Source organism: Mustela lutreola, chromosome 5 (genome assembly GCF_030435805.1).
Source record: "Mustela lutreola isolate mMusLut2 chromosome 5, mMusLut2.pri, whole genome shotgun sequence".
NCBI classification, from domain to species: Eukaryota; Metazoa; Chordata; class Mammalia; order Carnivora; family Mustelidae; genus Mustela; species Mustela lutreola.
In genome coordinates this window covers 83,167,418-83,192,565 of record NC_081294.1, presented here as the reverse complement: position 1 = coordinate 83,192,565, position 25,148 = coordinate 83,167,418, and the positions used below count along the sequence as shown (strand labels likewise).

The 25,148-nt window shown below is 44.6% G+C and overlaps 1 protein-coding gene across 7 annotated transcripts in view; it reads right to left on the bottom strand.

Moving 5' to 3' along the window:
- The window catches only part of SH3RF2 (SH3 domain containing ring finger 2), a 125,562-nt gene extending 100,414 nt beyond the window's left edge, over positions 1 to 25,148 (bottom strand). For all 7 annotated transcript variants that reach the window (XR_009353946.1, XM_059174944.1, XM_059174945.1 and 4 more), the window contains exons 1-2: positions 24,991 to 25,148; positions 23,331 to 23,814 (exon numbers count right to left, since the gene is read on the bottom strand). Coding sequence is in view for 6 of the 7 variants with exons in the window: in XM_059174944.1 (XP_059030927.1) it covers positions 23,331 to 23,708 (378 nt within the window). In the remaining variant the exon portion in view is untranslated. The remainder of the gene's footprint in view (positions 1 to 23,330; positions 23,815 to 24,990) is intronic.

Here is a 25,148-nt window from a genome sequence, read left to right as displayed (position 1 = left end):
CTACATCTTCATAACCTCCATGGGGTCTAGCCCTCACTGTGATTCTTTTCACATTGTAAATTTTTAATAAACACTTGATGGCTTGATTTATTTTCTTGGAGATATATATATATATATATATATACACACAAGCACAAATATTTACATTTATATGTATATATATATATATATACACAACACATATATGTATGTATACAATATGTATGTGTATATGTATATGTATATATTTATATACCCTTACTAATGAATCCTTGAAATCAAGTACATTCTAGCCTGGGTGGGTTATTTGGCTAGACCTGAGAAGCAAATTCAGGTACCTGTATGTTACTTCAAACAGTACTTTAAAATATGTGTCATTAAAATGTAAAAGAGAAATGTATCTTCTCTATAAACAAATCTAGGGACTCCTGGGTGGCTCAGTTCGTTAAGTGTCTATCTTTGGCTCAGCTCATGATCCCTGAGTCCGGGGATGGAGCCCCGCATCAGGCTGGCTGCTCAGCAGAGAGTCGGTTTCTCTCTCTCTCTCTCTTCCCCTCTCTCCCACTTGTGTGCGCTTGCTCTCTCTCTCTGTCTCGTTATATCATTAGGAAAAAAAAAAAGAAATCTAGGCACTATAAAATGTATAAAGAAAACATAGCTCCCCTTTTTCTCTCTCCTCATTCCTACTTCTGGTCAAGACAACTTCTATCTGCAGTCTGATGTATAAGCTTCTAGATTTTCCCTACCCAATACGGTAGCCACTAGCTACACGTGAGTATAAAGCACTTAAAATGTGCCTAGTCAAATTATAATGTGCTGTAAGTAAAAAATACACACTGGATTTAAGAAACTTAGTATGAAAAAAGAATGTAAAATATCTTCAATAACTTTTATTTCGATTTATATGTTGAAATGAAAGTATTTTGATATACTGGGCCAAATAAAAACACATATATATTTTTTATTTTAGAGAGAGAGAGAGAGAGCGTACATGTGCAGAGGGTAGGGGCAGAGGGAGAGGGAGAAAAAGTCTTAAGAAGATTCTGTGCTCAGCACAGGGTCCAGGATGGGGCTAGATCTCATGACCCTGAGACCATGGCCTGAGCTGAAACCAAGAGTCAGATGCTTAATGGGGTGTGCCACTGAAGTGCTCCCCCCCAAAAATATTTTTAAGATACATTTCACCGTTCTCTTGACTTATATAATGTGGCTACTAAAAATTTTAAATTACCTATGTAGCTCACATGATGTTCTAGATTTATTGCTGTGCATATACAGACTTGCATATATGCACAAACACATACAAAACATAATTTTTAACAAAAAAGCACATATAAATATGTTTGGCAAGTTGCTTTTTTTCATTTTGCGATACTTTATGGACATGTTTTATTAGCATACGTAGAGTTTCCTTGCTTTTAAAAATGGGTATAATATTCTTTATATATATATATATAACATATATATATATCTTTGTTTATTTAATTAATGAGGTTTGGTGTTGTTTCCATTGTTTTATTTTTTTAACGATTATTTTGTTTACTTATGTATGAGAGAGAGAGAGAGCGAGCAAGCAGGGGGAGGAGCAGAGGGAGAGGGACAAGCAGACTCTATGCTGAGCACAGAGCCCAACACAGGGCTCAATCCCATGACCTGAGATTGTGACCTGAGCTAAAATCAAGAGCAGGACGCTCAACTGACTGAGGCATCCAGGCACCCCTCCAAGTGTTTTCTTTTATAAACAATGATGCAGTGTTTAAGAATCTGTGCAAGAATACTGTTAAGCGCTATGTTAGTATATCCCAAGTGAGATTATTAAATTAGTAAGTACACACATCTTAAATTTTGATAGATTAGGCCAAATTTTATCATTTTGGAGGGTCATAGACAATCTGAGGAAGGCTATGGGCTTTCTCCTCAGGAAATATCACAGAGGCAAATATTCATACTGTTTTTTATAGAGTGTCAGGAATTCATGGATTCCCGGAAATCGAAGTTAAAAGGTACATTTCTAGGGAAATAATCCACCATAAATTAAGCTTCCAAATGTCCCCATTGTTGACTACGAGAGAGAGCCACAAAGTTGTCTGCAGATAATTCTACATAGTGCTCAAGACTCTGCATCTGGCATTAGACCGATCTGAATTCAAACCCCCCTTTACCACTTATAATCTTTGTAACCACAGGAACATTCCATTAACTCAATGGAGGTCAGCTTCTTCCTCCACAAAGCAGTGGAATAATGCCTATCTATGGGGTCTGGCACTTGGCAGGTACTAAATAAATATTACTCTGTTTTTGGCACTTCTGCTGAATGATTTGATCTTGTGGCATCTTCGTTCCTCTGACAGAGCCAACAGACTGCTGTCAGTGCCCAACTGCTGGTCAGTGACTAACTTGGGCATAAGTCTTCAAAGGGCAAATTCAGAGAGTCAACAGATACCGAGCCGAGTCTCCAAGGTGGATCTCAAATATGTCACTTCTCTCTACGTCACTTTCACTACCACCTCCCTTGGCCATGTTCTCCTAATAGGTCTTCCTGTTGCCCAATGGTTCTCACCAAGGCAGCCAGAATGATCTTTAGAAAATGTAAACTGTATTATACTGTTTTCATCTAAAACCCCAGTGGCTTCCCATTGTCCTTAAAATCTGACTGGGTCCCTGCCTCCCCCTTCTCTCCCCTATGACTCCTTTCTCCTTCTTTCCAAGGCCTCTGTCTTTTCCTCTAGCAGTTCATTCTGCCCTCCTCAGGACTTGTGCACAAGCCATTTCCTTTGTCTCAAATACCCTTGCCCACCTCTTCAGTTGGCTCATCCTGACTTACCCTTTACTTTCTCAGAAAGTACCTTTTTGGGTCTCTGATACTCATTTTAATTATGTCTCCCTCCTCAAATATCACCCAAAATATCCCTCCTCACGAGGAAGCCACAGCTTTCAAGGCTTTTCCTTGTTAGGACCAACTGCACTTTAAGTCACACCTTAAAATTATGCAATTATTTGTGTGTTTCACTATCTAACACTAGACTGAATGCTCTATAAGAGGAAACTGCATGTACACTTTTCTCCACTGTGTCTCCCCCTGAGCCTGGCAATCTGTCTGCCATATGGTGGTGGCTGATAAATAAATATTTGTTGAAAGGATGAATGATACTTAGAGTATTTCATGTAAATACTGACGGTATTAGTTCTTTCCAGCTTTAAAAACCCCACAATGCCCAGTCTAATGCTCTTGGGGCAAAAGGCAATGTTTGTTAAAATGAGTACAGTTGAAATTCAACATTTTCTTCTCTTAATTTAACAGAAGACTGCCATCACTCTTGTCCAAAATGATGATGGCCTGGGGTCTCCAGGTGGCTCAGCTGGTTGGGCGTCTGCCTTCGGCTCAGGTCATGATCCCGGGGTTCTGGGATCGAGCCCCACAATGGGTTCCCTCCTCAGCGGGAAGCGGCTTCTCCCTCTGCCCCATGCCCTGCCCATGCTCTCTCTTTCTCAAATGAATAAATAAAATCTTTTTAAAAATGATGATGGCTCTAGGTAGTAAAATGAAGATGGCTCAGAACAGTTTTTTAGTGATTTTTAACACAGTGTGTCAACTGACTATTGACTGTGGGGCTAATATAGCCCCAGATGAACAAGTGAGCACACATCAGTTTTCACTTGATGACTACTTATGGAATCAGACATGGCCTGAGGGTAAACACCACCGACAAAACCGAGTAGTGCCATTTCTCGGAGAAAAACTGACAACTACAAATAGCTGAGCTAGGGTTCTTGCACTTTTGGCTTTCTGAACAGCTCTGTCAGAAAGAACAAGTCCTCCAAACCGAGTCTACTATTTCACGTTAACTATCCTCAGAACACACAAGAGAATGTTTTTCAATGGGAGCATTTTGCATGAAAACTAAGCGGAGCCCTGAGGTGGATCACTGAAGGATCCACAGCCCAAAGGGACAAGGGCACGTTTCCACAGTCTGCTTACTTCTTTCTCTGTGAACAGAACTTAACTAGAACTGCAGTTTTTTTGGATGTTCTGGTGCTACGGAGATGCTACAGCACAAAACCCAAAACATGTAGTGGGAACTCCAAGGAAGCCGAGAGCTGGGGGGTGAGCGACAGGGTTGAGGATCACCTGACCACATTTAATCCAGCTCCCCGTCTTCAGGAAACCTAGGAAGAAGTTACAAAGGATGGTAGGAAGGGTTCTGGTACTTCATCAGCCTGAGAGGAGGGTACGTTTTTCATTACATTATTCATTCATTCATTACAAATTCTCTTCGGCAGAAATTTAAATGTATTATGTACTATCTGTTCTCAGGGTGGTTATGACACCTTGTATTGTTACGCTCTTGGTTGCTCACTCAGCTCATCTTAATGCCTTCATTCTTTGGAGCTCTTCCTTACTGGTGTAAGGGGAAGGTTCATGCCAGCCTCTCAGCTGTAATGACACAGTCATTCATGTATCCATCTATCCATCCATCCATGCATCCAGTGTTTATTATGTGCAAGACATAGAGAAAGGAAGAGTTGAATATTGCAGACTCCTTGCCCGCTAGGAACTGAGTCATGGAGGAGAAAGAGACAAGGAATACTCAGCCTCTTTTCTTCCTCCTTCTCTTGCCCCCCAAGTCTGTTTCTTTTTAAAGTATTTTCTGAGTTTTAATCTGGTGGGGGGGCAGCAGGCCGAAGGCAAAACCATGCGCATATAACACGCATATTATAAATACACATAAAGGCGGGGCAAGGTAGTGCCAGATGGGTCGGGATACAGGAGCAGAAGAGGGAGACAGAATCTCATGGGGACCAACGGAGAAGATTTCCTAAAGAGGCAGCATTTGAACAGGACCTTAAAAAGTTTGCGCACGATTTTGATAGGTTGATTTGTGCGGTGGTGAAAAGACTAGATAGAAAACGATAGGGTTCAGGGAAATAATAAGGTGTTGGGGGGTACTCTGAATTTATCTCCCTTTTGCTTTTAACTGCTGTGCATGAAAGTTAATAATCCTAAAAACATACCCAGGATTTAAATGTGTTCTTACTGAGACATTTGTCTGTACAGACTCTTTTCCTCTTGTGAACCACCTTGCCTTTATTCCCTAGTAATTCTGCTCAGTCCCTGTGTTGCCAGAAGGTGGACACTGTCCTGTCCTCTGGCTTCAAGGTTGGCTGCAGGACCTTGTCCTGACCAATCAGAGTATTCTTTCTATCCTCTTCACTGTAATTGCTCAGAAAGACACATGGGACCCAAGGTAAGCTAACTGGAGTCTTCCTGGTAGAGCTGCCATGGAAGAAGATACCCTCCATTTCTCTAAGGTTAAGAACTTTAAGAATGTTGAGACTTTGCCTGCAATATTTTCCTCCTGGAAAGAACTTCCCTGAGAATAAAGAAAGCAGTAGCAGGCAGAGGTGAGAGAGAGAGTGAGAGAGAGAGAGAATTCAGATCACTGTGAACTCATATATCCCACCATGCCTGAGATCCATTCATCAGATCTCCATGAAACCACCAATCCTCCAGTCACCCTCTCCCATTTTTTTTTCAAATTAGTTTGGCAAGCAATTTTGCAAATCACAACTGAAAAAGTCCTCACATAGAGAGCTGATAAACTGTGTTGATGCAAAGGAAATTTCCTTGGATACACTGGTCTAAACAGTATCAATAAAAATCAACATCAGGTTAAAACATCTGGTTTGGCCAACTTCATTTTCTTGCTGAACCAACAGCTGCAGTCAGCAACTTCAGTTAAAAAAGACAACACTGGGGCACCTGGGTGGCTCAGTGGGTTAAGCCTCTGCCTTTGGCTCAGGTCATGATCTCAGGGTCCTGGGATCGAGCCCTGCATCGGGCTCTCTGCTCAGCAGAGAGCCTGCTTCCCTCCACCCACCCCCACCGCCTGCCTCTCTGCCTACTTGTGATCTCCCTCTGTCAAATAAATAAAATCTTAAAAAAAAGAAAAAAAAAAAAAAAGACACCATCACTGTGGTTACAGTACATGCCCCAAACTGGATGCCCAGACTTTTTTTTTTAGACCACAGCTAAAAAAAAATCCTTTTAACCATTCATCACAATGATTATTTTCTGTATTTAATGTATTTCAGTCCTTTCATTCCAAAGAATCTTGCAGGAGTTCCCTATCTGCGCCTAGAATACTGAATGTTACTCCATCCACTACAGCCATATTCTCTCTCTCTCTGTGACTCTCTCCTTTCCCACAGGCCAGAAAGAGGCAGGAGTCGTCTTGAAATGAGTCAAAGAATGTGCTTTCCAGAGAAATGAGTAAACTCTTCAACTCAACACGTCCTTAATTTTACTACCAAATTAGGGAGACTGTCACAAATGACATCTAAAGATGACCCCCTCAGGATTTTTCCCCACTACAAACTCTTTTGTTAAAAAAGAAAAGAAAAGGATGTTTGCAGGAGAGCAACGGCTCCAAAAAAATCCTCTTGTCTTCAAAAATGATACCAGTTTGCCCTCTTCATTTTATCTCCCCCCGGCAACTTCGCAAGAGTCAGGCTGGGTGGTGTTCACCCTAGGAGTATGTGTTAGCAAAGCTAATTTCAGCATCTGTATAAAAATTTCCATCAGCTTCTTGCTGCTATCAAATATCACACTACCTGTGAAAGCTCTTTGAGGGATTGCATTTTAACTTTCTGCCCTGTTTTCAATGAAGCTGAGAATTGTATTTGCCATCTGCCTTGCCTACTGGGTTCCTTTTGATCCCGCTTGTTGACCCTGCTATGTACCTCTAAGTGCCAATGGCAATTTTACATCCTGTTAATATTCTTCCTAGGTAAGAATCTCATTTTCTATTTCAGCAGACTTCCACTGGTAAAACTGCCAGACTTCCCTTTATCAGAAGTACTATGTCCCTTCCCCCTAGTCCAAGGAAGAAATTAGACAGCCATAAAAATAAAAGTTAGACCACGTGAGGTAGGTCAGCGTGGCTATCTTAAACAAAAGCTCAAGGAACACATCTTTCGGATGGAGGGAAATGAAGATGACACGTGATTCCATCTTAGCCTTGTCAGGATCAGACACAAAGGAGCCTTAGGATTTAGAATCAGGCCTTACTTTTCAAAGTTTCTGGGTCCTTTCAGTCTGACAGGTACGTATGGAACTAAGTGGTGCAAAGACTTTCCTTCTTTCCTGGAGTTGTGGAGTGGAATAGTGTAAATCTGAGCTGTTGTAGTGTTTCTTACAGTATATACTCAGGATTCTTTCAAATGCCCTGCATCTGAACCCCCTTTCCATGTTCGGGAACTCACCTACATTATACATCTTGGTGGGGGACAGGAAGTACCTCAAAATGAACAAGTTCAGACGCCAGCTTTATCAGGATGGCCTGCAGTCAGGGATTAGGTCTTGTCAACTGGAGAGACCTGACTTGAATTTCAGACTGGGAGCTAGTGACACAAAGAGGTAGACTCTTTGTGTCTACCAAGGTAGACTTGCCTCCACTTGGTGGGAAGAGGGCAGAGTTTGCTAACGCTAGGGTGACCTCCAGTTGCAGCAGTAGGAGGAGGGGCCAGAGCAAGGTGGCCTCAAATCAGGCTCTGCAGCCCTCCTAGGAGTTCTGGGAACTACCTTGCATCTTTTTTTTTTTTTTTTTAATGAATCCTGTCTCTTCAATCTTGTTTTTGCAGTAGATTCTATTGTTTGTAACTAAGAACCCAGGAGGATGCACCTTCTTCGACACGCATCATGGAAAATGTCATTTGCATTCGGACTTAATGATGCCAATATATAGAAAAAAGTGGAGTCAAGACATGGGAAAGTGATCTGACAGGACAATCTGGGTCTTTAAGAGGCCCCGAGGTTGCCGCTCTTGGAGCTGACAAAGTCCCACTTTTGTCTAGGGTAGCCTGAGGTGGGTTTCTGTGACTTGAAATTGAAAGAGTTCTACAAACACAGATGATAGCAAATTAATATTATATATGGGAGCAAATTAATATTATTATATATATAATATTATAAGTTAATATTATATATATATGACTCAAACATAGTCATCTCCTGTGACCCAGGAATCATTTTTCTATTCTTTGGAAATAATTTAAAATGTTGAAAAGCAACACCAAAATCGCTGGAGTGAGGCCAATGGCTGCCTACAAAAGTGCTTTTGGATAACAATATCCATGATGTTGGAAGCAGTTGTGGCTAATTCCATGCTTAGCGTTTTCAGACCTTTTGCTCTTCATTTGAAACATGGTTTCATTGCCACTTAGTTTTAGTCTATGTCTCTCCGTTTAGCTCCTCCCTGTGCTGTCCTCTGAGTCTTTGGAAACTGCCTTTTGAGGCTCAAAATTGGCATAAACTGTGAGACTGTGTAAATGGTTATTTGCCTCTCAGACCAAATTGCAGTTGGGCGCCGCAGGTCTGAAAGTGCCCTGAAGAGGCCACGTTGCAAAACACTACACGTGATCTGAATGTGTTCATGCTTCTAAAAATATTCTTTACGCCGAAATCTGCTTTGGAGGCCTCTGACCAAAGCCCAGCAAACTAATTACAATGGTCTGCGGAAGATGCAAGGTTCTTTGGCGACACACCAACCGCTCAGACTGAGATTCAGGAGACCTGAAGTTTGGTCCGTGTTGTCTATTCACTGTGGCCTTGGAAAGCCTGTTCTCGCTAAGTCTTAGACTCCATGTATGTGGAAGACATTGGGTGAGATGTTTTTTATAGCCCTTTGTGGCTCTCAGCACCTATGCTTTATGATTCCTTATAAGGTAGCAGTTTTCAAAAAAGCCTGAGATGAACTCGGTTTAGGAGTGCCTTTACGCAGTACCCAGAGTCATGGGAGGAATTTGCCTGGATGCGTTCCCCTTTGAAGGAACCTGTCCCGGAGTCCTCAGAATCAAGTCTCCTGAACCAAGGCTGGGAGCCTGATTTGGCCCCAGTTTTTCTCCCAGCTGGAGGCACATGGGGAGGTGCGCTGAAATGATGCTGGGACATCTTACTGAACCAGCTTTACAGCCTACCAAATTTAATCTCAAGACCAAGCACTGGAAGTAGGTATTATGTGACTTTACTAGGAAGGAAACTGAGGTCCAGAAAGTCATAATAATAGTCAACAAGTGAGAGGGCTGGGATTCAAACCGATGGCTTTTGGTTTTAATGCCTGTGATTTTTTTAAAAAATATTTTTATTTATATATTTGACAGACAGATCACAAGTAGTCAGAGAGGCAGGCAGAGAGAGAGAGGAGGAAGCAGGCTCCCCGCTGAGCAGAGAGGCCGACGCGGGGCTTGATTCCAGCACCCTGAGACCATGACCTGAGCTGAAGGCAGAGGCCTTAAACCACTGAGCCACCCAGGCGCCCCTGTGATTTTTCTTTTTCTTTTCTTTTCTTTTATTTATTTATTTAATTAATTTTTTAAAAGATTTTATTTATTTATTTATTTGAAAGGCAGAGATCACAAGGAGGCAGAGAGGCAGGCAGAGAGAGAGAGAGAGAGAGGGAAGCAGGCTCCCTGTTGAACAGAGAACCCGATGCGGGACTCGATCCCAGGACTCTGAGATCATGACCTGAGCTGAAGGCAGCGGCTTAACCCACTGAGCCACCCAGGCACCCTGATTTTTCTTTTTAAAGATTTTTATTTATTTATTGGAGAGAGAGAGATATCAAGAGAGAGCAGGAGTAGGGGGCAGGGAGAGGGAGAAACAGACTCCCCGATGAGCAGGAAGCTCAACACAGGGCTTGATCCCAGGACCCTGGGATCATGACCTGAGCTAAAGGCAGATGCCCAACCAACTGAGCCACCCAGTCATCCCTAATGCCTGTGATTTTCCCTCTGCTTCACGGACATCCTGCAAGTGAATACTATTGAAGCAAACAGTGACATACACATTCAGAGAGAGTGACATGTGGCCAAACCCCACCTCTCGGTTTTAATGCTACAACAGAGCTCCTTAAGAGCACTTTGGCCAAATCCATCTTTGTCTCTTATTCTTGGTGTGACCTTCAGCAAGTTAATCTTCCCAAACCTGAGTCTTCCCACCTGTAAAATGGGGAGGAAGGTAATCCTCACACAGAGGTTGCAAGAGTTAAATGGAAGTGCTTAGCACAGTGAAGGTGAGTGACACAGAAAGAAACCAAACTGCAGCAGATTCTCCTGTTTCTGCTTCCAGATTTGCTCACATATCCATCCACTTATCTCTATCACTGTCACCATCTCAGTCCAGGCGCCCCAGACAGAAGACTAGAATTGATCTTCTATTTCCATCCTTGTCCCCCAGATATTAACTTCCCACACAGGAGCCAAAGTATATATTAAACTGGGTATCAGGTCAGCTCTCATCTTGGATCTTTCTCATTAGAAGTAGGATCCAATCTCCCTTCATCACCACGGCACCTTGGTCCCTCTGCAGCCGTTTTTCATACTGCTCACCTTACTGCTCCCCACCAACTCTCCCCCACTCCCCACAGCCCTTTGGGTCTCTAGTCAGTTCCCCAGATTCTAAGCGCCCTCTGCCCTCTGGGCACAGGACTCAGGATGTTCTCCAGAGCTGCAATCCAGTTCTCTGCTCAATGGGCTTCCTCTCATCCTTCAGGTCTCGGCAAAAATGCCTCCACTTAGCAAGGTGTTCTCGGACTACTCTGGTCAGAAACCTTCCCTTTTACCCTCTATTTCAAACCTTTCTGTAGAGTTAGTTTACACAGCAAATTTATCATAATTTGTGATTTTGGTAATTCAGTGTGTATGCGTAATGCAGATGGTACTCAACCCACCTTTTTTCAGATACTTTTACCATTTCAGTGCAATCCAGCCTGACTTCCAATAGTGGGCTCCTACAATTTTAGGAAGCCTCCCTTGAGATTCTAGAATCTACTTCACTCCTTGGGGCATCTCTTAACCAATGACTGACAGGCATAAGGGTTTAAATACCCAAGATCTTTCACCTCTTGGCCAGGATAATTCTGAGCTACTTTCCAGAGCTTTCCTAAAGGATGAAGTTCCAGTCACCCCCTGTGGTAACCAGCTTCATAACACATCTTGACTAGCCACCATCCCTCCTTTGTATAAATCTTTGTATATCTCCACTCTCCTGCCAATGTCATTACACCTCCCAAATCATCTGTAGGCATTCAATCTTCGTGACAGGGTCTGATTCTGGGGTACCAACTAAGACCATGGAGTTCTTGGTTCTTTTCATCTTTCCTGGGAGAGTGTACATTATATGTCTATCTTGTTTATGGTCATACTGTAGTGCCTTGTTTAGTATCTGGCACCTTGCAAACACTCAATATATGTTTAGGTCATGACTGCATACCAGGGGTATTATTACTACAGTGCAGAATATCTTCATTTTATTGAGTTTATGCCAGCAGCCTACCATACACCCACAGAAATGTTAAATGTGACCTCCAAAACTTAGAGCCAAAGAAAAGGTATGTTCTCTGGTGTTTGCAAGAATAACGTTCCTGTTAAAGTGTTGCTTTAGCAATGCTTGTTAAACCTAGAGATTCTTCACTGGGAAGAGATCCCAAGACAGATTCTCTAGGAGTCTGGCAATTCTTCCTGAAGCCACCCAAAACCCAGTGTATAAATACTTCAGAGATCTTTCAGAGGACAAAACTCTGTTATGCTTATTTGTGCATGGTTTAAACAGAAAGCAAGTGGACCCTGGACCGGGTGCTCTCAGTGAAATAAGATGAATACCAATGCAGAGAGACTGGCAACTATAATAGGGGAGAATAACAAAAATCATTCACATGTATTCAGCAGGCATTCACGGACCGGTCCTTGAGTGTGTCATGTGTAGTATCTCATTTAATCCTCAGAGCCAACATATGTGGCAGGTAATATTACTCCATTCTCAGAGGGAGAGATCAGGGCTCAGAGAGATTAAATGACTTGCGTAAGGTCTCACAGCTAACAAGAGGTAGAACTGGGATTTCTAATCAACTACTACGACTTCACATTCCTGCTCTTTTTCTTCAATCTCACCCCCTGGGTTAAGAATATTGAAAAACCAGCTCACTAGATGAACTAAGTGAAGTATTTCAGCCTGAAGAAGATAAGAAATAAGAATAAAATGCACCTCTTCTAGCTGCCTTCACCAACCTGTAGTCACTCATGGAAAGAAAGGACAAGTATGTTTTGTTGGCTCAGTTTCAGGAAGACGTTTCTAATACTGTTGTCAGAGGTGGAGGGAACAGAGTGTGTTCAGGCACAGAAGACTCCCCCATGCTGGAGATTCAAATGCACCACTTCTGTGGCAAGTCTGAGAGGGCTGAAGTGCAGGAGAGGTGGATGGCTGGCTTGGAGGACATTTAAGATCTCTTTTAGACATGTGACTCTAGAATACAAAGGAATTAGAAGCCTCACTCAATCCCTGCACATATGGTTGGTCTTATGTAGTTCTGGAGTGACAAGATTTACAAAGGTAACATGACCTGAGAGAAATTTACAAATGCCACATAATACATTAAAGAAGGTATATGCTGTTTATACTCTTTGCATAAGAGAGGCAGAGCTAGTGTTGCTGCAAGGTTAACCAGCATAATGTCAAGAGTGGTCAAGAATGTGGGCTTGGAGTCAGTCTACATGAGTAACTTTGGGCAAACTACTCAGTATTCTTGAACCTCCGTTTCCTTGTCTGTAAAACAGTGTTGCTCTATGGATTTGAAATTTTGCAGATGAAGTATTTAGCACAGCCCCTTGAAGACTCTAAGGGCCCATAACTGGTGGTACCTATTGTTCCAGAAACTTTTATTTCTGAAAAACGTAAATCCAAATTCTTGTGCATCATACTCTGTAAAATACGAAAAGGACAAGTTTTACATTTGAGATGCTAGAATCTGGAGGTTCAGAGAATCTGGGACTTTTCCTGTAACTGCAGTAGCTGTGAACATCTATTAAGGACTCAGATACATTTCATGTCACATGGCTGGTTTTTCCGCTAAGGTAGGATTAGAAGCTGACTTTCCTGAATTTCAGGCTCTTTTTGTCCACACCTATAATGGGCCACTTTGCCTGTCCAGATGACGGGTTTCCAAGAGGAATGGAACCTAAATATTTTGTTCTGACTCTGTTTACATTTCTAGGCAAAGGAGAGCAGTTCTGGATCGGGGCTTGTTCTAGCTCCTGATAACGTTATCTCCCCAAATTCTGGCCCTGTGGACTTGGCCCCTTGATTATTTTGCTTCCCTTTCCTCTTTTCCCTCCCTGGTTTCTATTACCCCAGTGCAGATCATAGATGCAAACTTTTCTGCCTTTCTCTTCTCTAACCTCCTCTTTTCTCTGACTCCATTCCTCCTGTCTCGTTTCCCTAATCATCTAAACTCATTGTTACTACTTAAAACCTTAAGTTTCTGACCAAGTGGCACCCAGTCAAGACACAGCATTTCATTAACATGGAACTGAGCTGGCCACAGATGACATTATACTCTGGAAGCTTATCAGCAACATTAGAATGGTACTCTTGGTGCCAACAGTTCCCACCCAGCAATGGTAGTTAGTGCAGTGCTCCGTGGAACTCCAAGGGAACCACCATGCTTGTCTTGGTCCCCTGGACTGATCTGGTTAAGAGCCCGGTCCTTGGAAGCAGGTAGACCTGGTTCACATCCTGGTTCTGACACTTCCTAGCCACTTTTCTAAAGTGAGAAAATATCACAGACCTCCACGGGTTATTTGGAGGATTTAAGGAAAGCCATGGCTATCTCGCACAGTGTCTGGCACCCGGTATGAATGAACCATGTGATGGCCGTTGGCTAAGGTGCTGACTGGTAACCACGTCCTCGTCCTGTCTGGCTTCTCCCCTTCCTGGTCCCTCCCTCCTTGCCCAAGCAATCGGGACAAACATTGCACAGGATGAGATCTACTTGCTTCGCTGGGCCTTGGCATAACCATTAGAATGGGGAAGATAGGAAACCCAGAACATGTCTCAACTGCAAAATTTAACAACAATGAAAATGAAATCCTAGTGTTGCAGAATCTTCCGAAAAGAAGAAGATGGGAAATGTCCTTCCTGTTCAAAGGCAGGCTTCTGTGTCCCAGGTCTTTCTATGATCTCTCAGGAGGAAGAGAACGCGGCCATCTCCCTCCATTCTTCACTCACTCTATTTCCCCCTGCCTTCAAGCATGGAGACAGTCCACATGGATTTCCCTCATGTATGGGAATTTACCACTCCAAGGAGAAATTTGAAATACAGAAGATGGTCCTTCCTGCTTCTCCAGAGAGCCAGGAAGGGAGTTTTCTCTTCTGCCCCTCCTTTTCTCACCTTTCCTGTTAATTAAGCAGAAGTCCCAAATGAAATTGAGGGCAGCCTTGCTTTTCTCAGATCCATGCAGCTTGGTGGTATCAGCAACACCCCTCCTGAACACAGCTCTGCAGAGTTCTATTCTTGCCCCATGCCCACTGATTCTGCTGCATTGCCTTGGCAACCAATTAGAATACTTCCATGTGTGCATCGATATCATCCTTCATTCTGCAGATCCAGGGCACCCTGCTCAGAGGGTTGTGGCATGTCAGGCAGTTGGTGCTCTCTCTGGCTCCATTCTGGTCTGACTTCTTTTCTCACCTCCCAATTACCTCTGAATCCCCTGTAAGCACCTACGTGCCATTCCTAACACACCTGGCTTGACATCAAGAAACACCCTTGTCAACAAGACAGGGGCTGGAAGGGATCCTGGGAACAAAATGGATGGTATATCCCCTTTCCCTCTAGCCTCAGGGGAAGACATCAGGAGCTCCTGAGCCATGAAGCTGCTGAGTCTAACTGCAGCTTCTTACAACAAGGCAAGCAGCACGCGTTCAGTCATTAAATATTTACTGAAAGCTGTTTGCATTTCAGCCAGTCTGCTAGGGACAGAGGAGACAAGATACCTCCTTAACCTTATGGAGCTTAGAGTTCAGTGGCAGAGAGAAGTGACTGGAAAATGCTATACCGTCTGATGCGTGCTGTGGAAGCCAGAGAACTGGGGCCTCTGGGAACTTGAGGAGGAACCTATGGCCAGATTAGGACTTTGAAAGAGGGCTGACTTCCCAGAGGAGTGAAGGTTACACTGAGACCTAAGCATGGGCTGCAGTGGCCACGTGGGCCAGTTTCCTGACTGGTGGAGAGTTTCATTCTCGCCTGGCTGAACCCCTGGTTCTGGGCTGGGGTGATCTGTTTGGGGCACCCCAGGAGTATATGCCTTGATTCTTCTGCTGTCACCCAGGAAGGTATTAGTAAGGTGATTCACATCTAGAAGATTTCAGTCACTGCATGACTTTACACCAAAAATAACGTGCTGCTTATTCCTCCCATAGCTCTCTAATGGCTTGATTCATGAAGAGTTCATTCTTGCATCATCAAGAGTTATTCCATGATTCCATGAGGTCAACCACAGACATGAAGGTATTCATTTATTTATTCATTCATTTATAAAATATTTGGGGGTTCCTAATATGGGCCAGGCTGTGGGCTGGGTGCTCTGAGCACTGTACTGAGAAACCAAAAAAGTTGCTTGTTCCTCTTGGGCTTAGATAAAAGACTGGAGAAATGACAGAGATCAGAGGCGAACTCAGCTAATAATTGAGTCCTTGAGTCTGAGGCCAGGAGCATCTGTGGTATGAGGTTGTACTGGTGTGGGCTTTCAAGATGGAGCCTGGTACAGAGCAGGTGCTTAGAAGATTTCTGTTGAACCCCCTGGCTTCTGAGCTGGGGTCTGGAGCTGTATCCCCTGGGGCTGACACACAGACCCAAGTTGCAGGAACCTGCCCATGACAAAGGGACTTTTCTTTCCCTGCCTGTGCTCTACCACCTACTTTGTACACACTGGCTGCCATTCCTATCTGCTAGGGTTACTGGGTATCCCAGCCATTTCAATGGGGGAAAATGGCTGTGTCTGCCAGGAGGTGGACACGGCTCCTCACTTGCCCAGTAAGCTCAGCCAGCCACTTTAGCAGTGTTTGGCTGCACTGAATCCCTTAGGCAGATACAGCCCATGGGCCACGAGATGACACAGAACCAGTGTGGCTATGGAGAGACTTTACCATACAGAGTACCCAACATGTGTCTTCCTAGTGGTGGTCTGAGGCTAGGTATCCAGTTACCTGGTCTCTACTGTGTCTGTTTCCTTCTCCCTCTCCTCCAACTCTGATTCTACTCCAGCTATTCCTGTCCTGTCTTACCTAGCACCCACGTGCCCAGAACAGATGCTGCCTTTTCACCCCCTGACCATGTCTTTCCTGACCATTAAAACACCTGTTTTTTTCTAGGAAATTTCTTTTGGTTGGCCAAGTTTCATTTCTCTCAAACTGAATCACCTCACTGACATTTTAGTAAATGTCATTTATTAATCATCATCTTAATAAATCATCATTTCTTGAGTCTAAGACTTCCCTGTCTTAATTGACCTTACTGAGTTATAATTTGTAGAGGAAAAAAATGCAGCTATTCTTAAGTGTACGGTTTGATAAATTTAGACAAACCTATACACCACCACATAAAACATTTGCATTATCCCTCACCAAATAACTATGTGGTTTGCCATTTGTAGAATTTTATATAAATGGAATCAGACAATACGTAAGCTACCCCTTTCTTTATATCTTAACGTTTCTAAAATTGGATGTATCTTACAGCGAATATCAAACATGATACTATTTCCTTTTTCCCTTAAGTGCTATAAAGAAAATTGTAACACATCTTCTAATGGTTTGACAGCGCCAAAGGTACAGGGTCATGTTCCTACTTGAAATGCTGCCTTCCCTTCCTACTGGAGCCAGGTCTAATGGGTAATATCTCTGAGTCAGGGGTGTGTGTGTATGTGTGTGTGTGTGTGTGTGTGTGTGTGTGTATCACACACATTTATATATATATATATGTATATCTATATCCACTTATGTATATATATATGTGTGTGTGTGTTATTGACTAGTTGGTTTTGCCACTAGAAAGTAAGCACTGGAAAGGTGAAAATCCTAACTTTGCTGTCTTCCCCTAGTGCTTACACAGCTGGACACTGATAGGAGCTAAAGAAACACTACAGAAGGTGGTGACAGTGAGTTTCAATTCCAAAAATATCTTCTAATAGCAAGAACTTGCCTGAAACTCTTCTTGGAATGAGTCCGTAGTTTCTAATTACAACACAGCTTCTCTTTGTGGGCTCAGCTGCCTTTGCATTAGTAGGAGACATTTTCCCAAATTTGTCGCATGTACAATTAATACTATTCAAGGTATTAATAAAAGGGAGGAGAGGGGCATGCCACTGTCAAAGAAATGTGGGAAACATTTCTTATTATAGTTATCACTTAGAGATTCCTACTTCATCAGCATGCTAAAAGTTCTGACAAGTGCTGCTGCAAAGAAAAAAAAGTTTAGTTCTCTTCTTGTGTGTGTGAAGGTTTTATTTATTTATTTGAGGGAGAAAGTGAGAAAAAGAGAAAATGAGTTGGGGGTGGGGGAGAGCAGGAAAAGGAAAAGCAGACTCCTTCTTCGCTTGAGCAAGGAGCCCAATGCAGAGCTCAATCCCAGAACCCTGGGATCATGACCTGAGCCGAAGGCCGATGCTTAACTGACTGAGCCACCCAGGTGCCCCTGTTTAGCTCTGTTTTAAGCTTTGACCCTGAGCTTGAAAGAACATCCCTCTGTAGCGTGTAGATCATGCCTTATGAAAGACTTCTCTAATACGTATGCATGATTTAAGAAAGAAATGAGAAAGAAAATGAGAAGGAAAGTGAAGAGAGCTGTATCTGAACGGGGCCCAGCTCAGCCCAAAGTTATGCAGTGGCGTCTGCAACGGGAGAGATGAAGATGCTTTTTGTGAGTAAAATGACTGAACAAACGTTCTACCTCCTGCTCGCATCATCTCTCTATCCTATGAAGGGCCGTATGGGCAGGCAACCTTTCCTAAGAGGAAAGGAAAACAACACAAAAATATGTGTTGGCTAATCCCTTAGGTGACCTGCCCTGAGTGGTAGGTAGTTGAGGTTGCGTTGGGAGAGCCCGCCGCCCCACCCCTCTGCCTTGGCCACCCTCTGGGAGCGGAGCTGCTGTGCGTGTCCCACCCTTCGGCCAGACAGCTTTAACTGATGAGAAAACTGAAACAGGTAATAGGATCGCTCGTTAAAACACAGAGGAACGCACCTGCAGGAACTACCCTGGCCATTCAAATGATGGCCAAGTCCTCAAAAACAGCACTGACCCAGTCCGCGAAGAGATGAAAGGAACTCAGACTGGGCCAGGTGATATCAGGCAGAGACTATAAGATGTGTACAAGAGCTCTCTTCCCATCTTAAAAAAGATTTTAAACATCAGACAGTAAAACAGACTCTTTTTTTCTTTCCTGGTATACATGCCTGTGAATTTTAAACAGATACCTGGACTCCTATAACCACCACCATTGTCTGGGTACAGAACAGTTGCCTCACTGAAGAAAACTCCCTCATGACCCTTTCTGGTCACATTGTCTCTCGAAACACCATAGTCTCCAGCAACCACTCAGAACCATTATTTTCTATCACTATAGTCTTGTCTTTTTAAAACTCCCCTTCCTTTCCCTATCCCCTCTGCTTCATTTTTAAATGGAAGTCTCTGGATGGTTATGTGAGGCTGAACTCCAAATCCCATGCCAGCAGACTCTCTCCTCTACTGTTACTATTTTGTTATTTTCTGTCGCTAACATTTATCAGCATCTGTGATGTGCCAGGCATCTGTACTCATTTTACATACATTATCTCATTTTAATCTTACAATAGGCTCATGATAGATGCACACCATTATTATCTCCATTATACAAACATGGAAACTGGGGGTAAGAGAGGTTAAGTGACCTGCCTAAAGCAAATTGAATCCCAGCACAAACCCAGCTCTATCTGATGACATATCCCTAACATTATGGTAAATAATAAAAGGGAAGGGATTGTAACTAGGAAAGATGTACACAAAGAGAGGCTGGGGGCAGAGCCAATTTGGCACATATGGTTTTTAAAAAGATGCACCAATGTGTGTGAAGGTGGAGAACCATCTGGGTCTCCTGACTTCTCCACCTTAGCTCCTGCTTTATGTCTTCCTCCACCTGTCGCATGCGGTCCTTGCTGACCCAGGTGGCCTCTGCTTGCTGTTTTCAGAGGCTTGGGTTAGTTTTAGTCTCCTTGCCAATTTTGCAGAAAGCACTGTCTCTGTCACAGGACACAGCAGCTGAGACCCAGAGAAGAAGCTGGATACCTTCTGGTTTCTACTTAGCTCAATTCCCTTGTGTGTTTTCTGACCTGATTTCCTCCCCTCAGGTGCTTGCAACACCAGCTAAAGAAGTTTCTAGGACACAGCCACCTGGTCTGTGCGCTGGAGGTGGCAGGTGTGTTCTCGCTGAGCTGGGGCAAGCGAGACAGAAATGTGTGTGGTTGGCATGATGTGTAACAAAGAAGAGAGAAAGTCCGGCCCTGCAAGAACTGGGGCAGAGACATTTGTGCTGGGGATAGAGAGGCAGGAGAAGGGCAACTAGAGAAGTTACGGAAGAATCAGAGATGCTGGGAATGGAAAGTTCTTCACCTACATGAGGTGTTCGTTTGAGCTTGTTATTTGGGGAGAGAAGCCAGCTAGTGAGTTTTCTCCTGGAATCAGTTCCTAGCTCCTTCAGGGTCTTGGAAGTGGGCTGCTAAGCCAGTGCAAGTTGGGAAGAATCACACATCTGAATCACAGCCATGGGTCATGTGGAGAAAAATCAAACAGGCCAGATATCAGGACACCAGGGACCATCTTTGGATGGCACTCTATTAACAAGCGGGTGAAAGAGGACGGGCAATTTAGAGCGAAAAGTCCTGAGTCACTTCAATAACAATACCAGCTAACATTTGCTGAGCATGAGCCGTCCCCGTGCTAAGAGCTAATTGACATGAATCACCTCATTTATTTCTCCCAGCAACCCTCTGAAGTAGGCGCTACTATTATCTTCAATTCACAGATGGGGAATTGAGGCCCTGAGGTTCAAGGGACTCACCCAAAGTATACAACTGTCGAGCAGCAGCAGGAGGATTTGAATTCTTATATTTTTCAAATCTAAGCTTGCAAGTTTCACTGCTTTCCTGCCTGTCTTAATTCAGAAATATTTCTAAAAATTCACACAGTAAGGAGGAAGAGAGATCAGCTATTCAGGAGGCTGTAATCTTCTCGAAGGCATGTAAAGTTCCTTCTGCCTAACTGCTGTGAGGGAAGCAGTAAGAACTGGTAGGGTTTGTGTGGCGGGAGGCTGTCCAAGGGTCTGTTGATCTTACCTGTTGGTCTGAAAGAACCGCATGCTGTAGGAACCGACAGCCATGCCTCAGGTTTTCTTTTTACTCAGTAGGCTTGGGAGGGTTTTGGACAGGTAGGCACAATGGACTGTTTTTTCTCTCTTTGGCTGGCACCAGGAAGTGGGACTATTGGATCCATCTGGCATGCCGACTGGCACGAGAAGCACCAGGCTTCTTTGAGCCAACAGAAAATCCCGACGAGCTCATCTATTAGATGAGCCTGGGTGAGCAGAACAGGCTTTGGGCTTCACGAACTCCCAGACAGGGAGGGAAGGGAACTCTTAGAGAATGTCAGGTTAACACCGTGGCCCCTGGAAAAGGTGTTTTACAAAATGGTACCCTGCGACAACAGGTTATTTATGCCCTCTTCAGGGAGCACTTTATACTTAGTATTATCCTGGGCTGGACTCGTCCCAGACTGAAGCTCAGTAATAATACCCATTTCACCGTCCTGCCAAGCGCTATCACTCCTTCTGTGTCTTGTGGAATTCCTCATGCACGGCAGGGCACAATAAACAGTCAATAATAATGTTTACTATGATAATGATCTTCCAAATGCCTTTCATCTAAGGATCTCAACGTGCTATGTAAACACTAATTAGTTAAGCCTCACAATGGCTCTCTGTTTTTACAATATATTTTCCGATTTTATAGAATTTTAAATTGAGACCCAGCAAACTTAAGTGGCTTGTCCAAAGTCATACAGCAGGTTTAAATTAATGATAATGATGATACTCTGCATTTACAGGGCATGTGTTTTCGAAGACACTGAGAGTGTGTTGCAAAGATAATTTTCACACTGTCCTGGAGGAAGGTAGGGAGCAAGTATTACCAGGGGCTGACTGAACTAGGTAACCTGAGGAGGCAGAGAGGGCGAGGATCTGACCGAGGATGCCAGTGCCTCCTCTGCCTCTCAGGACAGTGCGGCATCCCAGACAAGACTCAGTTCTCTTCACTGAGGGAGGCATGCCTGCTTGTGCCCTCACAGGAAAGACAGCTACATTCTTGGAAGCAGAGACAGGCTGCAGAATGACAACCATATTTACATGCAGGAACAGGTCTGTTCACAACCCCATTGAGAGAGGTGAAAGGGATGAGAGGAGCCACTTCAAGTAAGGAAGGATGGCTAAGAAAATGAAGGCAACGGGGGTGGCTGGGGGAGGCTGCCAGCTCTGCTCTCTTGCAGAGTATCTTGACTAAGGCAGGGCCCGCCTGAAAGCAGCAGCCGCCCACAGCCTGCTTCTGGGCTGCTGCCTCCCGACGAGGACTTGTTCCAGTGCGGCTCAGATGATGGGCACGACCCCGTCACTGGCACCTTTGTCTGATATTACAAGTCCTTGTGAAAGAGTTCCAGGGACATGCAGTATCTTACCGGCTATCTCTTACATATCACCACCTCTCAGTCCCACAGTTCCCTATGCCAGGAGGGGCCTGGAATCTTCTACGGTTCAAAAACTTGGCAGCCCTGGATACCTCTGTGGCTACCTTTTCTTAACACAGCCACATCAAAAAAGATAAAAACCTGAACAAAAACATTCCAAGAGGTTAGGGACTTGCCTCCTCCTAGTTTAGCAACACTTTCTTAGCGGTGAAGATACTCCACCAGGAGCCAAGTCCGACCTTGCTGGGTGGGGGAGGGGTGGTTGCTGTGTCTTAGAAATTCAAAGGAGGATTTGCTGACCTCCATGGAGCCCCATTCTCTACAAACAAGGCACTTGAGAGAAGTTTGCTGCCTACCCACACCCTGCCTTTTGCAGGCCTGTGGATTCTGATTGCTGAGTAGTCCTTGGGCTAACAGGAAGCCTGAAAGAAAGAAGGATGCCAAGCCCTTTTCTGGAATGTGGTCACACAGAGGAGCACAATACAATGGCAATAAAAAGTCTGCAGTGAAGAAATCACACCAATGCCCGTTTCTTCCCGCTCTCGTTTTCGACCATTGCCACATTCCCCTACTGCAAGGGCAGCTTAGAGATGCACTGAACAGAAGGAGGGGGTGAGCTGTTGAAAGGAACATTTTACAAGTGTCCTGACAGCACATCATAAGCCGATTCTCCTGTGCGGGAAGGAATCCGCGATGACCCTTCCACCCGCTGTTACTCTTCACAACAGAGCTGAGGGACTCTGCCGTTCGCTTTAAAGCGCTTCGCTTTAGGTAAGACTTCACAGAAGCCAGCCTTGACTCTCTAAGTGTGCCGGCCACCCAGGTCACGGCTTTCTGTGTCTACTTTGACACAATGACTCCTGGGGTTACAGTGTGCATAATCCCACAGGGCTCACAAGGACTGTGTTCTCCTCTTGAGATGTGCCCTTAACACAGTTTCCCACAAAAGGCTCGCCGCCACGTCAGATGGAGACCTTCCCTCCGGAGCCCTGTGCACGGCTGGCCAGAGCGATTTGCACTATCCAAACACCAAACACACGACTAGGATCTCCCGTGCGCCACTCCTGGGCCCTTGCGGTCATGGCAGCCACTGAGGAGCATTTTAAGTACGTTTGATTCATTTTGTAAAGGAAGACATCTGCAGGGCTGCTGTATACACGTGTTGTACTTCACAGCCCAGCCTTCCGATCGAGCAGTCCACCCACAGATACGGGTTCCTCCTGCACAGTCTTCGGGCGTTCAAGTTATCTTGATAGCTTCCCGAATGCATCATGAACGAGCACTGTCATACTAGCACTTTAGGACTTGGGGTGGGAAGATGGGGTTGGGTAAAATTAAAACAAAACCGGACATTTAACTTCTCAAAGATCTCAAAAGCAAAAGGCAGCTGGATTTGTTTTTCTTTCTTTTTTCCCTCCTCTGTATATTTCCCATGCACTGCTTTGGATGCAAACAGCAGAAGTAAAAGATGAAAAATAATCACAAAGGCTTTCTTTGTGCTACTACCTTCTAGACAAGAAGCAGGAGGAGCCTAGGAGACTTGAACAATTCTAAGAATTCCTGGGTGGATGAGACAGGCTCAGGATTCCACCAGGTTTTGGTAAAATGATCACTGCCCACAGAAACTTATCTCTGGGGAATCAGTGGCGGCACTCTTTGAAACCTAACTACAGGAAGATAATCCCTAGCTGCTGGTATACATAGATCCAACCTCTAAATGGACATGATATGAACAAATAAGATCTTTCTTACCCCATCCATGTGGATTCTGATATTAGGCACCAGGCGGAAAGGGCTGGACTGCAGACCTCTGGGGTTAGTCCTGCTTTTCCTGCTGTCCTGTGGGGTCAGCATGCTGGGCCTGCGGAAGGAGCCCCCTCTTCCCAAGCTCTGCCCCGAGCGCACACCATCCAGAAGACGCACGAGCAGCAGGTTGGCTGGCAGTGCCTCGATGCTGCAAAACACCAGGGTCCGGCATTCGGGGCACCTCAGCTCCTTGTGGGCCTTGAAAATCCTCTGGAGACATGGTTTGCAGAAGGTGTGCTGGCACGGGAGGACTTTGGCTGTGACATCGAGCTTTTCAAAGCACACGGGGCACTCCAGAAGATCAAGTAACGTCAGATCATCCATTTTATTTTAAAACTCCAGTCCTGACCTGGAGGGGGAAAGTCCGCATTGTAGGGCGAGCTGGGCCAGGGAGGTAAATCCGGTCTCTTGGGAGCGTCAGAATTCTTGCCTGTTTGAATGAGAAAGGAAGAGAGGAAAAGAATGTGACTGCTCTGGGAGGTATATCCCACCTACAAGGAGGCAGTGTCTCATAAGACAGTCTGCAAGTTACTTTGTTCCAGCACCCAAGTTTCAAATGACTCATTCTGATTCAGTGCTAGCAGGTAGAAGGCTCAACTCCTGCCTGCTGGATCTCAGAGGGAGCATTCAGCACAGTGACTGACGACTTACTCACTGCTTTTCTGTGTGCAAGCAAGAGCAGTGATAAGAGTGGCCAGTTGAAGTGGCATATGTGCTCCTTTCTCCCACCTAGGGCTTGGAAGGAGCTCCTGTTCCCTGCCAGACAATTGGTTTTGGTTCTCAAATCAAGGCCTCCTCAGAACACGACTTCTATGAAGCTATCTAGGCCTTCTTCCCTTAGGTTTATCTGTTATCTCCAGCACAAACAGACAAATTTACATTGATATGTTTATCTGAATCTCATGCAGATGGAGAATTATTTCCTTCACTATACATCCTCCCCCATTATGTTGTTCTAGCAATGTTCAAGAAAAATATCTATGAGAAACCGATTTTCAAAAATTGTTTGCCTTAACTACATGCCAGGATGCTTGGAAGCTTTTTCCTCTCCCTCCTTCTCTCCCTCCCTCCCTCTCCCCTGCCTTTTCTTCCCTGATTATTCTAGCCTCCAAGACAATATTCCTCCCACAAGATGAAGTCACACAGCCTGTTTAGTTACTTTGACAAGTGTTCTCAGTTTCACCTGAAGGAGACAGGAATTCTGGATTGTGGTCAGAACCTGCAAAAATCAAGATGGAGTAGTGTATACAGGTGTGTGTGTGTGTGTGTGTGTGTGTGTGTGTGTGTGTTTGTGCCTGCTGCTGTACCTGCGTGTGCTCGTGAGTGTATGTGTGTGGTCTGAAAACATCCTTATTCCAGAAACCATTTCCTCTTAGACGTCTGGAAAGAAGTCTCCAGTTGAGAGAAGTCTCCTGGGAAGAGGTCATTTGTCCCTCACAAGCGCCAAAATTGTGCACAGCAGCCTGGAAGGTTTGGCGGGAGGGTGGGGGGCCCCACCAGTCAGCAAAGAGAACCTGACACACCAGGATGAGAGATGGCACCTTGCCTTCCTGAGACAACTCTCCAAAGACGTTAGCTCTGGGGAGACGTGCGGGGGGCCACTAACCTTGAGCTTGTAACCCCAGCTGAGTTCAGCTCAGCACGATCTTCTGCTTGGCCAGGCTCCCTCCAACTTGCTGCCTTTTCCCCAGGAGCCGCCGCCGCTGCTGCTGCTGCGCTTTAAAAACTTTAACAACTCTGAGTCTTACTCATTTCAAGGATCGC